A 17596-nucleotide genomic window follows, 5' to 3' on the forward strand; every position below is an offset into this window, starting at 1 on the left:
TACCAACTAGTGCAAAATTGCAAGGATGATGTGCGCTTCCGTAAACACTAACTTAACCAAATACGGCAGCTTTCATGGAAAGACTGCAGACCAATGTTAACTGGTTACTGTTTGTCGGCTGTCCATGCTGTACGAACAGTGATCAGTGCAGTATCTAACCTCCGCCCTTCATCTCCCTAAAAATTATCCATTTCTTTATCGCGTTGAATAGTTGGCAGATAGGATGACCGCCTCAAGATATAGCATAAGTTTATCATTATGATTTTATAAATCAAACAATGTTTTAGTATTTTCCTGGTAGCTTTTTCAATATAGAATTAAGTGGGACTTTTAATAATTTGTTTGTGGCGCACTTTAGCTGGCAGTAGATCTGTGGGTGATCTGTGCGTTTGCTATTCTCGCTGTAAACATCTTTTCTTTAGAAAGAACTGCTCGTTGGTCTTTGGTTGCGAGTGTCAACACGCAATTGTTTCCTTAAATTACGAGTTTCTGCAACTAAAACGGACAAGTTTATACCAGCCTTGTCTACACATTGTAGGTTCAACTATGTGAATACTGCACATCATTTGTATGTAAGTCAATTAGTTTTTTCGATGTCAATTTTATAGACAATGAGTTATCTTACAAAAGTTCGGATAAAATTTGGCGTTTATTTTATTGTATGATATCTTATTCTAAAATGCGTTTTTTTCAGTTTTCTGGTTACTGTAGGCCACTGTGTATTATAATGTTATTTTAAAATGATTTTTCTTTAAGTGTTGTCGAGATCCCTAGTAATTGTAATTGAGATTATCGTATTCTATTGCTATGAACTGTTTCCCTAGTGAGTTAAGGGTTTACATAGTTGAGTTCATAGTCCATTGCTTCATTTTGGTGGGCGACTGTTCTCCTAGTATTATGGGGTGCGAAGCTTTCCAAACTTGGTCTTATAAAACTGCAAAGGTTATCTTTGGTTAATCAAGGTGTAGGAACAGCGTCTGCCAGCAGCGCTGCTTCTGCCGGCAGCACTGCATTCTCTCTGACACTGTTAGCGATCGCTTGCAGTACGATCGGATAATTGCTTACACACTTGAATTGTTACTCCCTTCAAAAAACTAACATCCTCTTTACTTCTTGGCTATCAGAATGTAAGAGGCATTTGCAGTAAACTTACTGACCTATGCTTAAATAGTATGTCTTTCCCTTTCAATGCCATTGCCTTTACTGAAACATGGTTAAAAAATAAAATTCTTGATACGGAAATTGTTTCTAGTAGATTTTCCTTATACAGACGTGACCGCAAGGTACGTCGTTGTGGTGGGGTTTTAATTGCAGTAGATGCTCAATTTTCTTCAGAATTGATTGATCACACTTCTGATATTGAGCTAGTTGATGTAAAATTATCCTTTGGTAGTTTAAACATTTTTATTTCTTGCTCGTATATCCTCCCTGCTTCAGATGATGCTTTGTATTTAGCTCATTTTCCTATAATTAATAACATTTCTAACATGCTTTCTGATCGTGATCACTTTATAGTCCTTGGTGACTATTGCTGGTATTTCATGGCATTCGGTCAAGAATTTTAATGGACTTTGCCCCTCTATAATCCATGTTTTTATTCATAGTCTTTTCGGAGTATCATTGTCTCAGATTAATGGTATTCCAAACTGTTTAAACAGGTCTCTAGACCTTATTTTTGTTTTAGACCAAGATTCCTGTTCTCTATCGAGAACATCTCCTATATCTTCGCCCGAAGACACTTACCATCCCACTTTAGAAATCACGTATGAGCTCCCATATATGGCGTCAGAGTCTAGTGTACGTTGCAGTGAGCGTTCTCGTTGTTTTCGGAAAACCGATTTTAAGAAACTTGCCCTGCTTATATCTCAAACTGACTGGTCGCAACTTTCCGTGTCTACGAACTTGGATATAGCGGTTGAATTTTTGTATGCTACTTTGAACTCGCTATTTGATGCTTGTGTTCCATCAAGAATTCCACATTTGTCTGATAAACCGTTATGGTTTACTAAGAAATTATCAAAATTCAAAAATCGTAAGTCGAGACTTTACAAAAAATTCAAGGAAACTGGCTCTTCTCTTGATTTTCTCGGCTATTCTGTTGCTCAAGCTACTTTTCGCACTTATAACAATGAGTGTTATAATAATTATTTGAGTAGGTGCAGAATAAGATTTCAGCGTGATCCGTGTTATCGCCATCATTTATGTTTTTGGAGAATATGACAGTATCTAATGGTCCTGGTACTGCCGATTTATTGCCGACTTTTTCCAAACGACATATTCTGTCCCAAGTTTTAAAAATTCCTTTTCTTATCCTTATCAGTTAAATTCATCTAATTGTATTTTTGGTCCTTTTATTACTGAAAGCTATATTTTAACAGAACTATTGGCTATAAAACCTGTTTTTTCGGCAGGTCCGGATGGAATGCCTAGTTGTGTGCTAAGGTATTGTGCTAGTAGTATCTGTAAGCCGCTTTTTAAATTGTTTGAATTGTCCGTAAACTCATGCTCTTTTCCAAAAATCTGGAAAAAGTCATACATTATACCTATCCTAAAAAAAAAAGAAATAAAAATCTAAAGTTCCAAATTATCGCGGTATATGTAAATTGTCTCCGATTCCGAAAGCATTTGAAAAAATCATAACTTCTCAACTGCAGCATCTGTGTATATCTATAATATCACCTTACCAACATGGGTATGTGAAATCTAGGTCCACTACTACTAACTTATTGGAGTTCTCTTCTATTGTAATTAAAGGATTCGAGAATAAAATGCAAACAGATGTCATTTACACCGATTTTAGTAAGGCTTTTAATAAGTCATCACCTATTATTGTATAAACTTAATCTTTTAGGGTTTCCTCATAACCTAATTGAGTGGATCTCCTCATACCTTTCCAACAGAATTCAGAATGTTTATTATAATGGCTTTGTATATAAATGTGTCCAAGTTACTTCTGGTGTGCCCCAGGATAGCCATCTGGATCCTCTTTGTTTATAAATGATCTTCCTTCTGTTATTGAGCATTCCCGTGTACTTATGCACGCTGATGACGTCAAGCTTTGGCTGACATTTAATGACAGTCAGTGATTATAATAATCTCAATAACGTAGTTTGCTCTAGTAAATCTATTCCTCTGCTCAAAACCTATTAGCATATTTATCGAGTATTTAATTGTTTTTCATCTTCTTATACATATATCCTAACATATTTTTAAGTTAACTTAATTAGCTGTCCAGCGTCTTTTAATATTTATTCGCAGTTTTCGATTAATGCATGGTGTTCACAAATTTATTTTGTTTTGTCCGCGCGTCAACAAGCCCGTGCTTGGTATCGCTGGGCCACTTGATGGTACTGCGGTTAGTACGTCAACGTCCAAAATAAAAATAATAAAAAAATATCGTTTCGGTTGCGAAGCTTGAAAGTTTTCAAGTCACAGCAAAAACATAAGTGGTTACATCTATGTACAGATGTACCATAGCAATAAACATTAAATTTGAATTCGCGTGTTTTATTTATAAACAATATTCTTGCGAATAAAGGTTACTAAAAAAGCTTAGTAGCTCAACATTTGGAGGCCCCGGCGAGATACATATACTCTCACTTAGTATTGTGAATGCAATTGATTTTGTATAAATTATTAGTGAAGTGCCTAATAAACAATTGGTGAAGCATTTAAGTTGAAAGTAATCTAGAGTTTGAAGACATACATATATGTATGTACAGTTGCATATATAAATATTTAAGCGAGCGGTGCATTTCTATTCTTCCATTCTCCGTTGTTTGCGCATGTTCGTCGCTGCTATGTCGCTTGCGCACATTCCCCGCTCTCCGTCGCTTGCGCATGGTCCCCGCTACTCATACTCATAAGACTCGATGCCTCGCTTTCTGCAGCTAAGCTAGCTGCATTTAATTCATCTGAATTAGCAGTACGTTTGGAGCTATTAGAACGTGCTCAAGCTTCATTTGAGTCAGAATGCGCTAGAGGAGATCAATTATAATAAAATCGGGAGTAAAACGCGGGAAAATTTCGAAGGGCGTTTCGTTGAAGTGAAATCGCGTCATTAGACCATCGATCCTTCGTCTAATGGGCTCGGTGCTCGTCGTCTTCCAAAGCTTAAATTTCCACGTTTAGTGGAGATAACACGGAATACTCGATAATGACTTAGATGATGTTGAAAAGTTCCAGCATCTACTATCGTGTTTAACTGGTCCAGCGTTGATTGCAGTTAGGTCGTTGGAGATATTGAGGCTCAATTATCGTATGGCTCTGGATATATTGGATAATCGGTTTAACAACAACCGACTTGTGTTCCAGTCACACATCAAGGATCTTTTTGGTACCAAGAAGGTGGAGGCAGGAGCATCCGTGGCCACAAAACTTCGTGAGTTTAGTGATAAAATTAATGTTCACATGGGGGCATTACAGACTCTGGGCAGTCCAGAGGAAATTGCAAACAGCATTCTCATTTACGTGCTGCTGCAAAGGCTGGATGTGGAAACTTAGGCGGCGTGGGAGGATAGCAGGGCATTGGACAACCCTGCCGCCTATAAAGTGCCGAATGCTACTGAGTTTTTCAGATTTCTGGACGAAAGATGTCGTAAGCTGGAAAGTCTGCAATACGCTATGGTTATTCACACATCAGGCTCACAGGTAGGAAGGTCTAATTTTAGCAGGAAGGCGTTTGTGGATCAAACTAGCAGGGCAAATGTTTGTATGTTTTGTGACGCGCCTGGTCACGGCATATATTCCTGCCCCGTCTTTGAAAATTTGTCTTCCTTCTTAAGACAGAAAGCAGTGAAGAATCTCGCTCTCTAACTTAATTGTTTAAAAAAAGGACACCAAAATCGATCCTGCACATCTGGCGCTTGTCGTAACTGTGGTGGACGGAATCATTCGTTGTTGCATTTCGAGACATCGCAATGAGCCTCGTCAGCTGATTCGTTTGTCCCTCTGCAGCCTCAAGCTTCTACCTCTCTTGCTGCCCAATCTCTTCGTTCTGATGCTGTGCTCTTGGGTACTGTTGTTGTTTTGCTTAAGAGTCGTGCTGGGCCGTTCGTTCCTTGTCGTGCCTTTCTTGATTCTGGTTCGCAAATTTGTATGATGACGTCCCATTTAGCCCAACAGCTAGAGTTAAAGCGGACACGATCAGAAGCTATGGTTTCTGGCCTCGGGGATATAGACGTTTCTGTTGAAGGATGCACAGTAAACGTATGTATGCGTTCTTGCATCTCCGACTACTCTGTCACTCTTCAAGCTGTTGTGGCGTCAACAATCAGCAACAGCTATCCGAATTTTCCATTGATATTGACGGTTTGACGATTCCATCCAACACTCAGTTAGGGTGATCCAGCCATCAATCGTCCGCAGCGCGTAGACCTGCTGATTGATGCAAGCGTATTCTACGGCTTGTTATGTGTCGAACAAATCGGCCTTGGAGATGGATTGCCGATTCTTCAGAAAACCTATCTTGGTTGGGTAGTTGCTGGTGGTGGAGACGGTACAATGCGCACAGCATTGATGGCAGTGAAAAAAGGTTTCTGATGATAGTAATGAGGAGCAGCAATATTAACTGATGGGACTCGCCATTGTTGTGAAGTGCATGTCCAAGCAGATGGACAAGTTGAGCTGTCAGGAGAAGAAGTCACAGACAACGCTGGCTGAGACAAATGCCGTGCTGCAGCAGACGCAGCGCAATAGCGAAGATCTGCAACAGCAGGAGTTGGAGCATCTGCAACGCAGCAAGCTGCAAGAAGCACACGACAAAGTGCAGCTGCTGGCCAAGGAGCGTTTCCTTGAGCTCGAATCTCAGCTGCAGGCTAAAGATGAGAATAGACAGGCGCTGCAAGCGTATCACCACGAAATGGCTCATCCGCTGCGTCACAAGCAGGATCAGCTGAATGCCGCCGAGCAGCAAGTGTTGCAGCTGCAGACACGAATTCGCAATCAGGAAATGCTGGAGCGGAGGCAAGGAGCTGCAATCGCTGCGCACCAGCACCGAGCTGAAGGAGCGCGATCGTCTGGCGTTGTCCCAGGATGAGGTCAGAGCGTTGCGCACTTCGTCGCAGTCCCAGCAACCACAGCAACAGCAATGGCAGCCACAGCAACAGTCTCAACGTTGACAGCGGCGAGCTGTGCCGTCTGACCAACGAAGTGGAGAGTTTGCGCTGTGTGCTGGAGCTGAAACAGGCCAAGATCTCGACGCTGTCCAAGCAGAACGCAGAGCTGCAGCGTGAAAACGCTGCTGGAGGCACAGAACGAAATGATGTGCACAGAGCTCGAAAGCAAAACAGAGAAGGAAAAAGATATTCAGCGCTAGATGGAGGAAATGCAAAAGGCCTTCAACCACGAGAGCATCGAGAGCGCAAAGCAACATCTGTATCGCTCTGTTGGTCGCTCCATTCTCAATTTCGAAAAGCTTCGCACGTTGATTTGCCAAATAAGGGCCATAATTAATAGTCGTCCATTGATATCAATTTCAGAGAATCCTGACGATTTGTGCTGACTCCCGCTCATCTACTGTTTGGTGGTCCTCCAACCGTGATTCTTGAGCCCGACTTAACTACGCTGGACTACAATCGGTTGGATGGTTGGCAGCGTGTCACTCAGCTCCAGCAAAGATGCAAGTGGCGCACTTCTGAACGTCATCTCCAAGTCAATGACGTGATCTTGGTCAAGGACGAAAATTTGCCTCCTCTTCGTTGGCCGTTAGCTCGTGTCATGGCGTTTATCCCTGACAAGGATAGTGAGTTGCTGAGTTGAAGACTTCGTCTGGCAGCACCCGGAGAGCCATAAACAAGCTATGTCTACTGCCCCTGAAGGATGATGTTGAAAGACATGCTTTTTACGGCGGGAGTATGTCGGGAGCAGCCGACAGCGCATGTTAATGTAATGCTGTGACAGCGTCTGCCAGCAGCGCTGCTTCTGCCGGCAGTACTGCATGCTCTCTGACACTGTTAGCGATCGCTTGCAGTTCGATCGGCTAATTGCTGACATACTTGTATTGTTACTCTTTTGTATATCGTGTCGGTGGCGAAGCTTGAGAGTGTTCAACTTGCACTTCAAGTCACAGCCAAAACATAAGTTGTTATATATACATATGTACATACATATGTACCACAGCAATAAACATTAAATTTGAATTCGCGTGTTTTATTTATAAACAATATTCTTGCGAATAAAGGTTACTAAAAATGCTTAGTAGCTCAACACAAGACTTTAACCTACTTTTATTTAGTTTTTATTAAACGAATTATTCAGAAATTTTGTTTTCCAACAAACTCAATTGCAATATTCACAAGAGTCGATCATCTTGATCCTCAATTTGTTGTGTTTCTCTTTTGTCAATAAGTAAAGCGGTTTATTTTGGTGAAGATGCCGAATTTGTTAATTTAAACTATATTGTATTACATTTCATTGTATGCTCAATGATACAGCGCTATGGTACAAACAATTGCAGCGACATGTATTTCCTAGCGAGCTCTCGTGATCGTATACTGAAAACTACTCTAATTTGCTTCATATGCAGCGGGCAATATAGCTGGAGAATTATATGTTCACAACAATAAAAGTTGCTGCTGATAAGCAAGCACTATAAAATTTATTTCCGTACTGGATATATCGATGTAAACTGATATGTATTTATCAAATCAAAACATGTAAGAAAATTATTTTTAAATCCACTACCCCGTCGAATGTTACGAATGGCAAAATGCCTAGCTGTGTTTCATAGAAAGATGTACAACGAATTTTGTCAGGTGATTTTTGAATATGCATGACATGAAGATTTTTGATAACAATTCACACATATATATGTATGTATATTAAATTATTTGTCTTTTTATACCCGCTACCCATAGGGTAGAAGGGTATTATAACTTTGTGCCGTCAGGAAATGTATGTAACAGGAAGAAGGAGGCATCTCCGACCCTATAAAGTATATATATTCTTGATCAGCGTCAACAGCCGAGACGATCTAGCCATGTCCGTCTGTCCGTCTGTGTGTCTGTCCGTCTGTGTGTCTCTCCGTCTGTCCGTATGAACACCTAGATCTCAGAGACTATTAGAGATAGAGCTATAATTTTTTCGACAGCTTTTTTTATGTTTGCACGCAGATCAAGTTTGTTTCAAATTTTTGCCACGCCCACTTCCGCCCCCGCAAATCAAAAAAATCGAATAACAAGCGTAATTTTAAAGCTAAGGTATATATAATAATAAATATAGTTGTTATGATTCCTGAAAATTTGGTTGCGATCAGATAAAAATTGTCGAAGTTATTAAAGAAATACTTTTGTATGGGCAATAACGCCTACTTACTAGGGGTCTGAGTTGCTTTGGCTGACAATCTGGTATATTGAGCCGTCCATGGTATATTTTGAATGCGGTACTATATCGATATACCACATATACCATTTGGTATATTTTAAGTATATTTGCAGTATATTCGGTATATTTTGAGAATAATACCGCAAAATATATTGCTTTTAATCAAATTAGGTAGCGGGTATCTCACAGTCGAGTACACTCGACTGTAGCTTTCTTACTTGTTTAATTTAAATCTCACAATATCTGTAAACTTACTTCGTTATCAAGATCCAGCACTAAATCATTCATTTTACTATTTATTTCATCAAAGAGTTGATTGTGCGTTGTATTTGTAGCTTCTGTCAGAAATGCAAAAAGGTTGTCCAAATCAACTGTGTCTGCATTTTGAGCATTGCAGTCTTCTGGGTGCAAGATGTCCAAAGTCTTTTCGTCATCATTTGACTTGATATGAGTTGCATTTAAGTTTTCTGCCATGTGTGCCAGAACTGTCATTTCATTTTGCACTAATCTGAAATAAGTCAATAAATGCCAAAAATTAATTTATAACATAAAATGGCATCAAATATCTAACTTAATATTATAAAAATATAACATTTTACAGTAAAAAAAACGCCGCGACGGCATGGAGAAAATGATAAGCACAAAACACAAGCGTGCGTACACGGGTGGGCTTTGGTTTTATTTTCTTTTTAGAACCAAACATACGTTTTCATTTTTAATTGCTCCGGTATTTACAACTATTTAGTCATTCTTTTGCTTTTGGGACGTTTCATTTCTTACTGCTAAAACAGATGACTTGTGTTTTAGTCAGAAGTAAACAAAGCGAAAAAGTGTCTTTCGTATTTTAAATTCCCTCACGTGATGATTTTATTGCGCAAAAATGGTTTACGTGACACATTCTCAATTTTTCCCCTATTTTCCAAAAGATTCTTCTGCAATTAAATTAAAATTTTCCATTGCAATTTGAGGACTCAGCATTAAAACACTAACACATACACAAAACATTACACATATGTATGTTATGTTAGCTCTAAGTTGTAGTATGTGCATATATCAAGGGTACACTGTACCAATAACTAAACAGAAACACTAAGCAGTATTGCATAAATAAGCAAACTCAAGTGGACGTTAAATACGATCACCCACTTCTGTTGAACGCTAAGACAGCATTCAAGCTAAGGCAGCATTCACACACTGACCGCTAGCAATATACATATATGCCCATAAGACTCTTTCTCCCGAACATAGTATATAAGATATAGTATATATGCAGCTGCTCTTCTGCCGCTGTCAACGGCAGCGCAGTGGCATTCCACTATTATGTACTTAGGCTAAGCAAACCGAATTATTTGAATAAAAGAACATTCACAATTTGATAACAGATCAGCACTGACGTGCTGCAACAATTTCACTTGACTACGAACCGATCATATTATTATCACAAAGTCGCAATAAGAAGTTTCTTGTTCAAACTCAACATATTGTAAAGTTAGTTTTTAAAGACACTTTTCTCAGACAAGACGCGTATAGCCCGCTTTCATGCAATCCTAATAAAGTTAGTCTAAAAGAATACTAAAATAAAATCGTTTGTTTTAGTGTTTATTTACTTTTCGTGTAACGCGAAAAACATAATTATATATATATATTTACTTTTTCTCTTTTTCACAAATAAAGTTTTAAAACCTACATTTAAAAAAAAAAAACAAGTCAGAAAGTTACAGTCGAGTGTGCCCGACTGTGAGATACCCGCTACCCATTTTGAATAAAAGCAAAATATTGCAGTATTTTTTGCCCATACAAAAGTATTTCTTTAATAACTTCCACAATTTTTATCTGATCGCAATAAAATTTTCAGGAATCACAATTACTGTAGTAGTTATTGTATATACCAGCTCTAGCTTTAAAGGGGGCGTGGCAAAAATTTTAAACAAATTTTATCTGCGTGCAAACATAACAAATCCTGTCGAAACAAATTATAGCTCTATCTCTTATAGTCTCTGAGATCCAGTGTTTTATACGGACGGACGGACAGACGGACATTGCTAGATCGTCTCGGCTGTTGACGCAGATCAAGAATATATATACTTTATTGGGTCGGAGATGCCTCCTTCTACCTGTTACATACATTTCCTGCCGGCACAAAGTTATAATACCCTTCTGCCCTATGGGTATAAAACAGTGGGACGGCAATCAATCACCTATTTAATTGATTTATTCCGGTGATTTCAACTACCTTTTTCTATACTTTTGGAATTAAGGTAATTAAATGTGACAGATTAATTAATAAAAAATATATTTTACGCAACATTAAATAATGTAATGTTATTCGTTTTATTATTTAAATTATATTGTGATATTGTGTTGCCGACGGCAAAATAACGAGTGCCATAAAGGGATAAAATTGGTAGCCAAAAGAAAGAGTTTTTATCGAAACTCTATGTTCCCTAAATGTCGTCACGTTTTAGTGCTAAGAATTGATTAAATAAACAAAAAACCTAAAAAACTGAGATTTTAAATTTGTAAAGGCGAAGCATGATTGATCTCAAGTGTGAGTCAGTAAAACAGAACAAACACAAGACACAACGAGACTCGCTAAATAATAATAAATAAATAAATAATAAAGTGGTCGTGGCAAAAATTGGAATCAAACTTGATCTGCGTGTAAAGATAACAAGTTATGTCGAAAACGAATTAGATCTGTATCTCTTATAGTCTCTGAAACCTAAGTGTTCATGCAGATCAAGAATTTATACAACATAGAGTCGAAGATAGGTCCTTCTGCCGGTTATATTCCTTTCCTGTCGGCCCAAAGTTATAATACCCTTCTACCCTATGGGTAGTGAGTATAAATATATGTATATCTCTCATAGTCTCTAAGATAGGTGTTTATACGGACGGACAGACAGGCATGTCTATATCGTCTCGGCTGTTTATGTACATACATTTCCTGCGGACACAAAGTTATAAAACCTTTCTGGGTATAAAAATAGAAAAATATGACGAAGGCCATTTTTCATATTTCAAAATTTTCCAGATTGTCAACCAAATCAACTAAGTATAAAATTTCGGCTGCGGAAACGTGGATGTCGCAGAAGGCCTTTGGTGAATCTATCATGTCGCAAAGACTTAAAAAAAAGTTCGAAACGTGCTGATAACATTTAGCGTTACCATCGAAGGAATTTGTGTTCAAAAATCGTCGGTTGACTGTAAGAAACCTTACTGATATAATTGGACTATCAGATCTTATCTAATACCACTTTGAAAGGTACCAAAATGCATATCCTTCGGCAACCATCTTAACTGTAACTTCTGTCTAATCCTAAATGTCAAGAAACCACTCCGGGGATCGCGCTTCGAGACGATGAAAGCTGAATCGAAGAAGGCGTTTTACAATTCTATACAATTAAATACATTTCCTGATGTTAGAATGTTCTAATATCTTCTGCCCCATAGTAAGATGGTATACAACAAGTCAGAAAGATACGGTCGAGTGTGCTAGACTATGGTATACCCGTTACCCATTTTGAAAAATTATTTGCATTTGCAAATTATTGCGGTATTAATTTTAATCAAGAATATATATTACTTATGGGGTTAGAGATGCCTCATTCTGATTGTCACATAGATTACCTGCCGGCAGAAACTTTTAATACCCTTCTCCCCCTAAGGGTAGCGTGTATAAAAATAAACTTAACTATCGTAAATGTGAGCGAGCAACGTGATGAAGAAGCTTCTTGCCGCAATTCACTGTGCACTAAAAGCAATATATAAAAATAACTACTTACCTTTCGCAATCTTCAATATCAGTACAATGAGAAGTTGGATTGTCATTTATGACTTTTTCGCGCTTTTTCATTTCTTCATCAACTCGCCGCATTTCACGCAAAGCAGTGGCGACCTAGAAAATATAATTTTAGAATATTGCTGCTAGTTGTTTTCTTTTATTTTTTTTTATCGAAGACACTTTTATCAAGATATACATTGGTAAAAAATAAGATTACATATTATATGCTGTTGTTCGGGCTGTATTGACTAGAAGAGATCATGATCGGATCAACATATATTGATAACCTCCTATTTAATGCTGATGACATTGTAATCCAGAGTGCTATCGTTAGAGTTAATTAAACATTGTATGCAGTATATCACATATGAAGTAAAATGCCTCAAGAGAAAAAAAAAACTGATACCCTTAAATAAAAACTACAAAATTTGTAATATAAAGTGACAAAAATCATTGTATAGCTGAGCATAAATAATGCAAATGAACGATACCGGATATCAATCAACTATCTCCAAGGATTACATTGGACCACTGCAGGGCACATCTGGTATTTACAGCTACTGCAACCGTTTACAACCACTAAAACTATTTCCTAATCACATTTTAATTCAAATACCGTAACTTGTACTGAGCTCCATAAACAGACAGACAGACAGAGTTATAATATCCTTTTGCTGGGCAGAAGACACTTTTTTTTACAAGTTACATACATTTTCTGTGAATATAGAGATGTCGAGTATGTCTTTCTGACCATTATTCTGGCATTAATTCGAATATATTATGCTTTACTTACCTCTCTTGCAAAAACTCCTCGTAATCGACTTTGTATAACTATTACGCTTCGACGTTTTCTTAAAAAATCAATCCGTAATTTCCATCCTCTACATGCATGCTGTATAATAAGAATGGCTCTTCTCATTCGTATATAGTTTTTAGAGCATGAATAGCATCTCCAGTTTTTTTGAATTATAATAGAGCTAGCACAAATCTTATGTTTCCTGGCTTCCTCCAGCGGTTCGTATGCCGCGTTTCGTAAAAATAATTTTGATTTTCCAATTTGCCATTCCGTTTCTACGACTTTTAACTCTTTTAATACTAACGTAATATCAGAGCGGGTAAACGAACATGACCTTTTTTTTATAAGACATTTATATTTTAATATAAAATCTTCGAAATTCAAGTGAATAGGAAAACCTTCTTTTCTAATTCGAATTATATCTAATATTCCTAGATATTGAAGTTGATCAAGTACCAAAGAGTCATTGTAATCGTTGGGTTTCTTAAGAGTATTTGGCTTAATACATCTCACATACCAAAGCTTTGTATTGTGGAGTACATCAATTAAGCATTGTAGTTGTTGACGGAAATTATCACTAACCGTCGATTTCGTTTTACCCGTCCCCCTTTGACTAGTTGTACCATTATGCATCCATATAGAACAAGCAGAGTCCTGGTGTTTAGAAAGTTCGCAAAGAAATGAATGTTTACTACGACTCATAAAGTCAAATAAGACGTCCTGGTGTACATCCCGGTTTTTATCCACAAAACCGTCAACAATATAAATTACTTTTCCTGCGTAATGCTTTATACCGAATTCAGTTTCCCAATGTCGTCGATCCGTACCTTTGATGTACATTGGGTTGTATTCAAATTCAGTATGTAAATTAGTTAAATAAGCTGCATCAGATCCTTTGGGCATATGGCATTGTTCAGTCAGAAGTTTAAATACACATCTAGGAGGTTTTTCAATTAATTCTAAGCACAAAGAGTTGTCAGTGAATTCCACGTGAGTATAATTTATTTCTTCTTGATTATACTATATAATGAAATAAGAATAGTTTGGTGAGTTTAGTTATTTTGCCTATACATTTGTAATATAGAAAATACTTATAGGATGTTCTTCAATTACACATATTTATATGATAATGTTTACTTTAAAATATTTAGGGTTTGGTTGTATTTTACTGTTTAAAAAAAACAGGTACAGTATAGCAGACTCGACTAATCTACAGTCGAGTCTGAGTTACCCACTATCCTTTTTCAATAAAACTGTGTACTTAAAAAGGTAATATTTGGTATATTGATATTCTACTACATTGAAAATATACCAGAGAATACAATATATACCAGATTGTCAGGTAAAACAACGAAAACCGATTAAAGAAGGCGATCTTACCATACAAAAGAATTTTTGTACCTATTGCATAGCAAAAACATTTTTGTACCCATAGGTATTACAACTTTATAATCTATCAGTGATGAGTATATAAAAATATATAACTAAAAATATATAAATTGAGAGTCTGGAAGTTTCTGGGACTGCATAAAAGGATTGACATCGCAACTTGCTGCGCCATTAGTTAAGGAAAATATTCAACAACTAGGCTCCTACATCAGAAGTGGGGCCACAAGAGCAAGACCAACCAAAATCAAAAGTGAAGAAACAGTACAACAGAAAATAAACCTTATCATCACATGGAAGAAAATTTGAATAAAAGCCAAAGCCAAACCCGTACAAGGAATATGGTGATGTAACTACTTCGCAAATCGACAGGCAGGTAATAGACGCCTTGCGAGTCGGATCTGATATCCATCAGTCTATCGCTGTATTTGGCAACCTTCGGCTGTTCTAAAGTAACTCCTTCCAGCTGGATAGGGGCGTAGTTGGTATCAGCGTTTCAAATTCCATCTCCTGGACCAATCAGCCAGAGTGAAAAGGTATCCCTATACTTAGTGGCTTCTACATGGTTCTTAGAGTTGTACAGAACAGCCACGTCGTCTGCATATATGTTATAATTAATGCCTTTGAGGGAGATTCCATTCCATTCATTGGGAGTAGGTATATCTGCTGTGTAAAGAGAGTATAACAGAAGCCCAAGCATACTGCTTTGCGGCATGTATGTAGTATTAAAACCCAAAGTCGTCCTGAATCAGTTCGGTGAGCTCTTTCCATTTTTCTTCAATTCGGATGCAGAGTGCTCTCTTATAAAAAATAATTTAAGCAATAAGATTGCTGGTGAGAGATATGATAATTTTGTATTGCTAAGAGGATTGAAGTCAAGCTCAGTGAAAAATACTTTGCAAATATTATCTACTAAGCACCAGCGCAAGTAAGGTGGAACATTTTATTGATAATGATAATCACCTGAGCAATGCAGATAAACATGAATTGAAAAATATATGTATTGAAAAAGTATTCTGAGTTTTTTCCATTTGGATTAAAACAAGTAAGAAAGTTACAGTCGAGTGTACTCGACTGTGAGATACAAAATATACCAAATATGCTACAAAAATACTAAAAATATACCAAATGGTATATGTGGTATATCTATATAGTATTGCATTCAAAATATACAATAGACGGCACAATATACCAGATTGTCAGCCAAAGCAACTAAGACCCCTAGTAAGTAGGCGTTTTTGCCCATACAAAAGTATTTCTATAATAACATCGACAATTATTATCTGATCGCAACCAAATTCCGGAATCATAACTACTACAGTTATTACTGTATATACCAAAATTTGGACCTCTAGCTTTAAAATTACGCTTGTTATTCGATTTTTTCATTTGCGGGGGCGGAAGTGGGCGTGGCAAAAATTTGAAACAAACTTGATCTGCGTGCAAACATAACAAATGCTGTCGAAAAAATTATAGCTCTATCTCTTATAGTCTCTGAGATCTAGGTGTTCATACGGACAGACACACAGACGGACAGACGGACATGGCTAGATCGCCTCGGCTGTTGACGCTGATCAAGAATATATATACTTTATAGGGTCATAGATGCCTTCTTCTACCTGTTACATACGTTTCTTGTCGGCACAAAGTTATAATACCCTTCTACCCTATGGGTAACGGGTATAAAAACGATCTTTCAGCGTGCAATTGTTTGTGCTTTGGGCGACTTAGTAAATTCTTATGCAGTAGTCTACATTCGTGATGTGTTAATTGTTGTGAATACAAAGAAGGAAGCATTTGACAATTGATTGTTTCATATATAATCAAAAAGTGTGCGCACAGGGACTAGGGTTTTATATAGAAGAAGGAGAAATAAAACCAAATCTTCGAAGAATACAAGCCTTGTCTGTTTTATCAAAGCCTAATACAGTAACACAATTAAGACAAATTATAGGGATTGCACCATATTGTAGACAGTTTGTTCCAGGTTTTTCCGATCAAATGAAATCATTAAATCAAATCACTTTAAAAGTTTTAAATTAAAACTAAACAAGATTGTTTGAAAGGGAGCACGAGCAAATTTGTCGAATAATAAATAGTATTATTGAATTTGAATTGCATTCAGATGCGGCGCCGATGGAGTAGTAGGATATTTTCGCAAATGCACAACGACTTTAGAATCAAAATATTACTCATACGAATTAGAAACATTGAAGATTATCTCACCGGTGCACAATGGCACATTTTATTTTATTTAATACATTTTACGAGTAAACCAAACCCAATAATAATAATAATAGAAAAGTGTGCATGGCAACAACCCTACTGCCCATAAAAATCGGAAAGACTTGAATATTACGGACACTTGTAGAGATAATACTATAAAGTTTAATATGCTCTTACGTTTCAGAATTCGCTACAGCCCTTAAAAAAACATTAATAAAGGAATAAGAAAGAGTACTGAAAAAATTTGCAAAGTTAGCCCAGTTAGGTGATAGCCATGTCCGTCTGTCCGTAGATCTCAGAGACTACAATTTTTTTTTAACAGCATTTGTTATGTTTGCACGCATTTTTAACACGCCCACTTCCGCCCCGCAAATCGACAAAAATCGAATACCAAGCGTAATTTTAAATCTAGAGTCGTGAATTTTAGTATATACAATAGTCTTTTTGGTTGCGATCAGATAAAAATTGTCGAAGTTATTAAAGCAATACTTTTATATGGGCAAAAAGACCTATTTTCTCGGGGTATTTTATGCATTGGCTGACAATCTGGTATATTTTGCACATCAATAACCAAATATATAATTTGACGTGTGATACATTATTTTGGTATTTTTTTTTAGAATATTATCGAAATATATTGCTTTTGTTCAAAATGGAAATCGGATATCTCGCAGTCGAGCACACTCGACTGTAACTTTCTTACTTGTTCTATTTGGAACACTTTTAAAAAACGCATAAACTCGCATAAAATTGTAACTCCCTAAAAGCGAATCGCATGAAATTGATCCCACGAGTACATAAGTAGTGGGCGTATATGCAGTCATTTGATTCAGTATAAAATATCGTGTAAATATCAGAGCACTAGTGCTATTGATAGGTACAGAAGCAAGGTCACTGGGAATGTTTTTAAGAGTGGTCAATATAATAAGGAAAGTGTTCATGAGCAAAAGGTTCAAGTCGTGAAACATAAGATTGGTAATCGTGTCGAATGCTGAAGAACGGCATCATACGAAATTGGATCCTAAGTTCAAGTAACCATTTGTCGTGCTTGAGTAGCTAATGGTGGCTATTATTTGTTAAGG

General features: G+C 37.1%; 1 protein-coding gene and 1 long non-coding RNA gene across 2 annotated transcripts in view; one reads left to right on the top strand and one right to left on the bottom strand.

The window, feature by feature from the left end:
- Positions 1–17596, bottom strand: part of LOC132797640 (myosin-VIIa) — a 162651-nt gene that overhangs the window by 88595 nt on the left and 56460 nt on the right. The window contains 3 exon segments of the mRNA XM_060809395.1: positions 8578–8830; positions 12108–12220; positions 12900–13922. Of these exon segments, the coding sequence (XP_060665378.1) occupies positions 8578–8830; positions 12108–12220; positions 12900–13922 (1389 nt within the window).
- On the top strand, positions 11328–11946 carry LOC132797641 (uncharacterized). Its single transcript, XR_009633756.1, has 2 exons — positions 11328–11528; positions 11588–11946. It is a non-coding gene; the product is annotated as an uncharacterized LOC132797641 (long non-coding RNA).

The sequence above is a fragment of the Drosophila nasuta genome, unplaced genomic scaffold, assembly GCF_023558535.2.
Source record: "Drosophila nasuta strain 15112-1781.00 unplaced genomic scaffold, ASM2355853v1 ctg16_pilon, whole genome shotgun sequence".
NCBI lineage: Eukaryota > Metazoa > Arthropoda > Insecta > Diptera > Drosophilidae > Drosophila > Drosophila nasuta.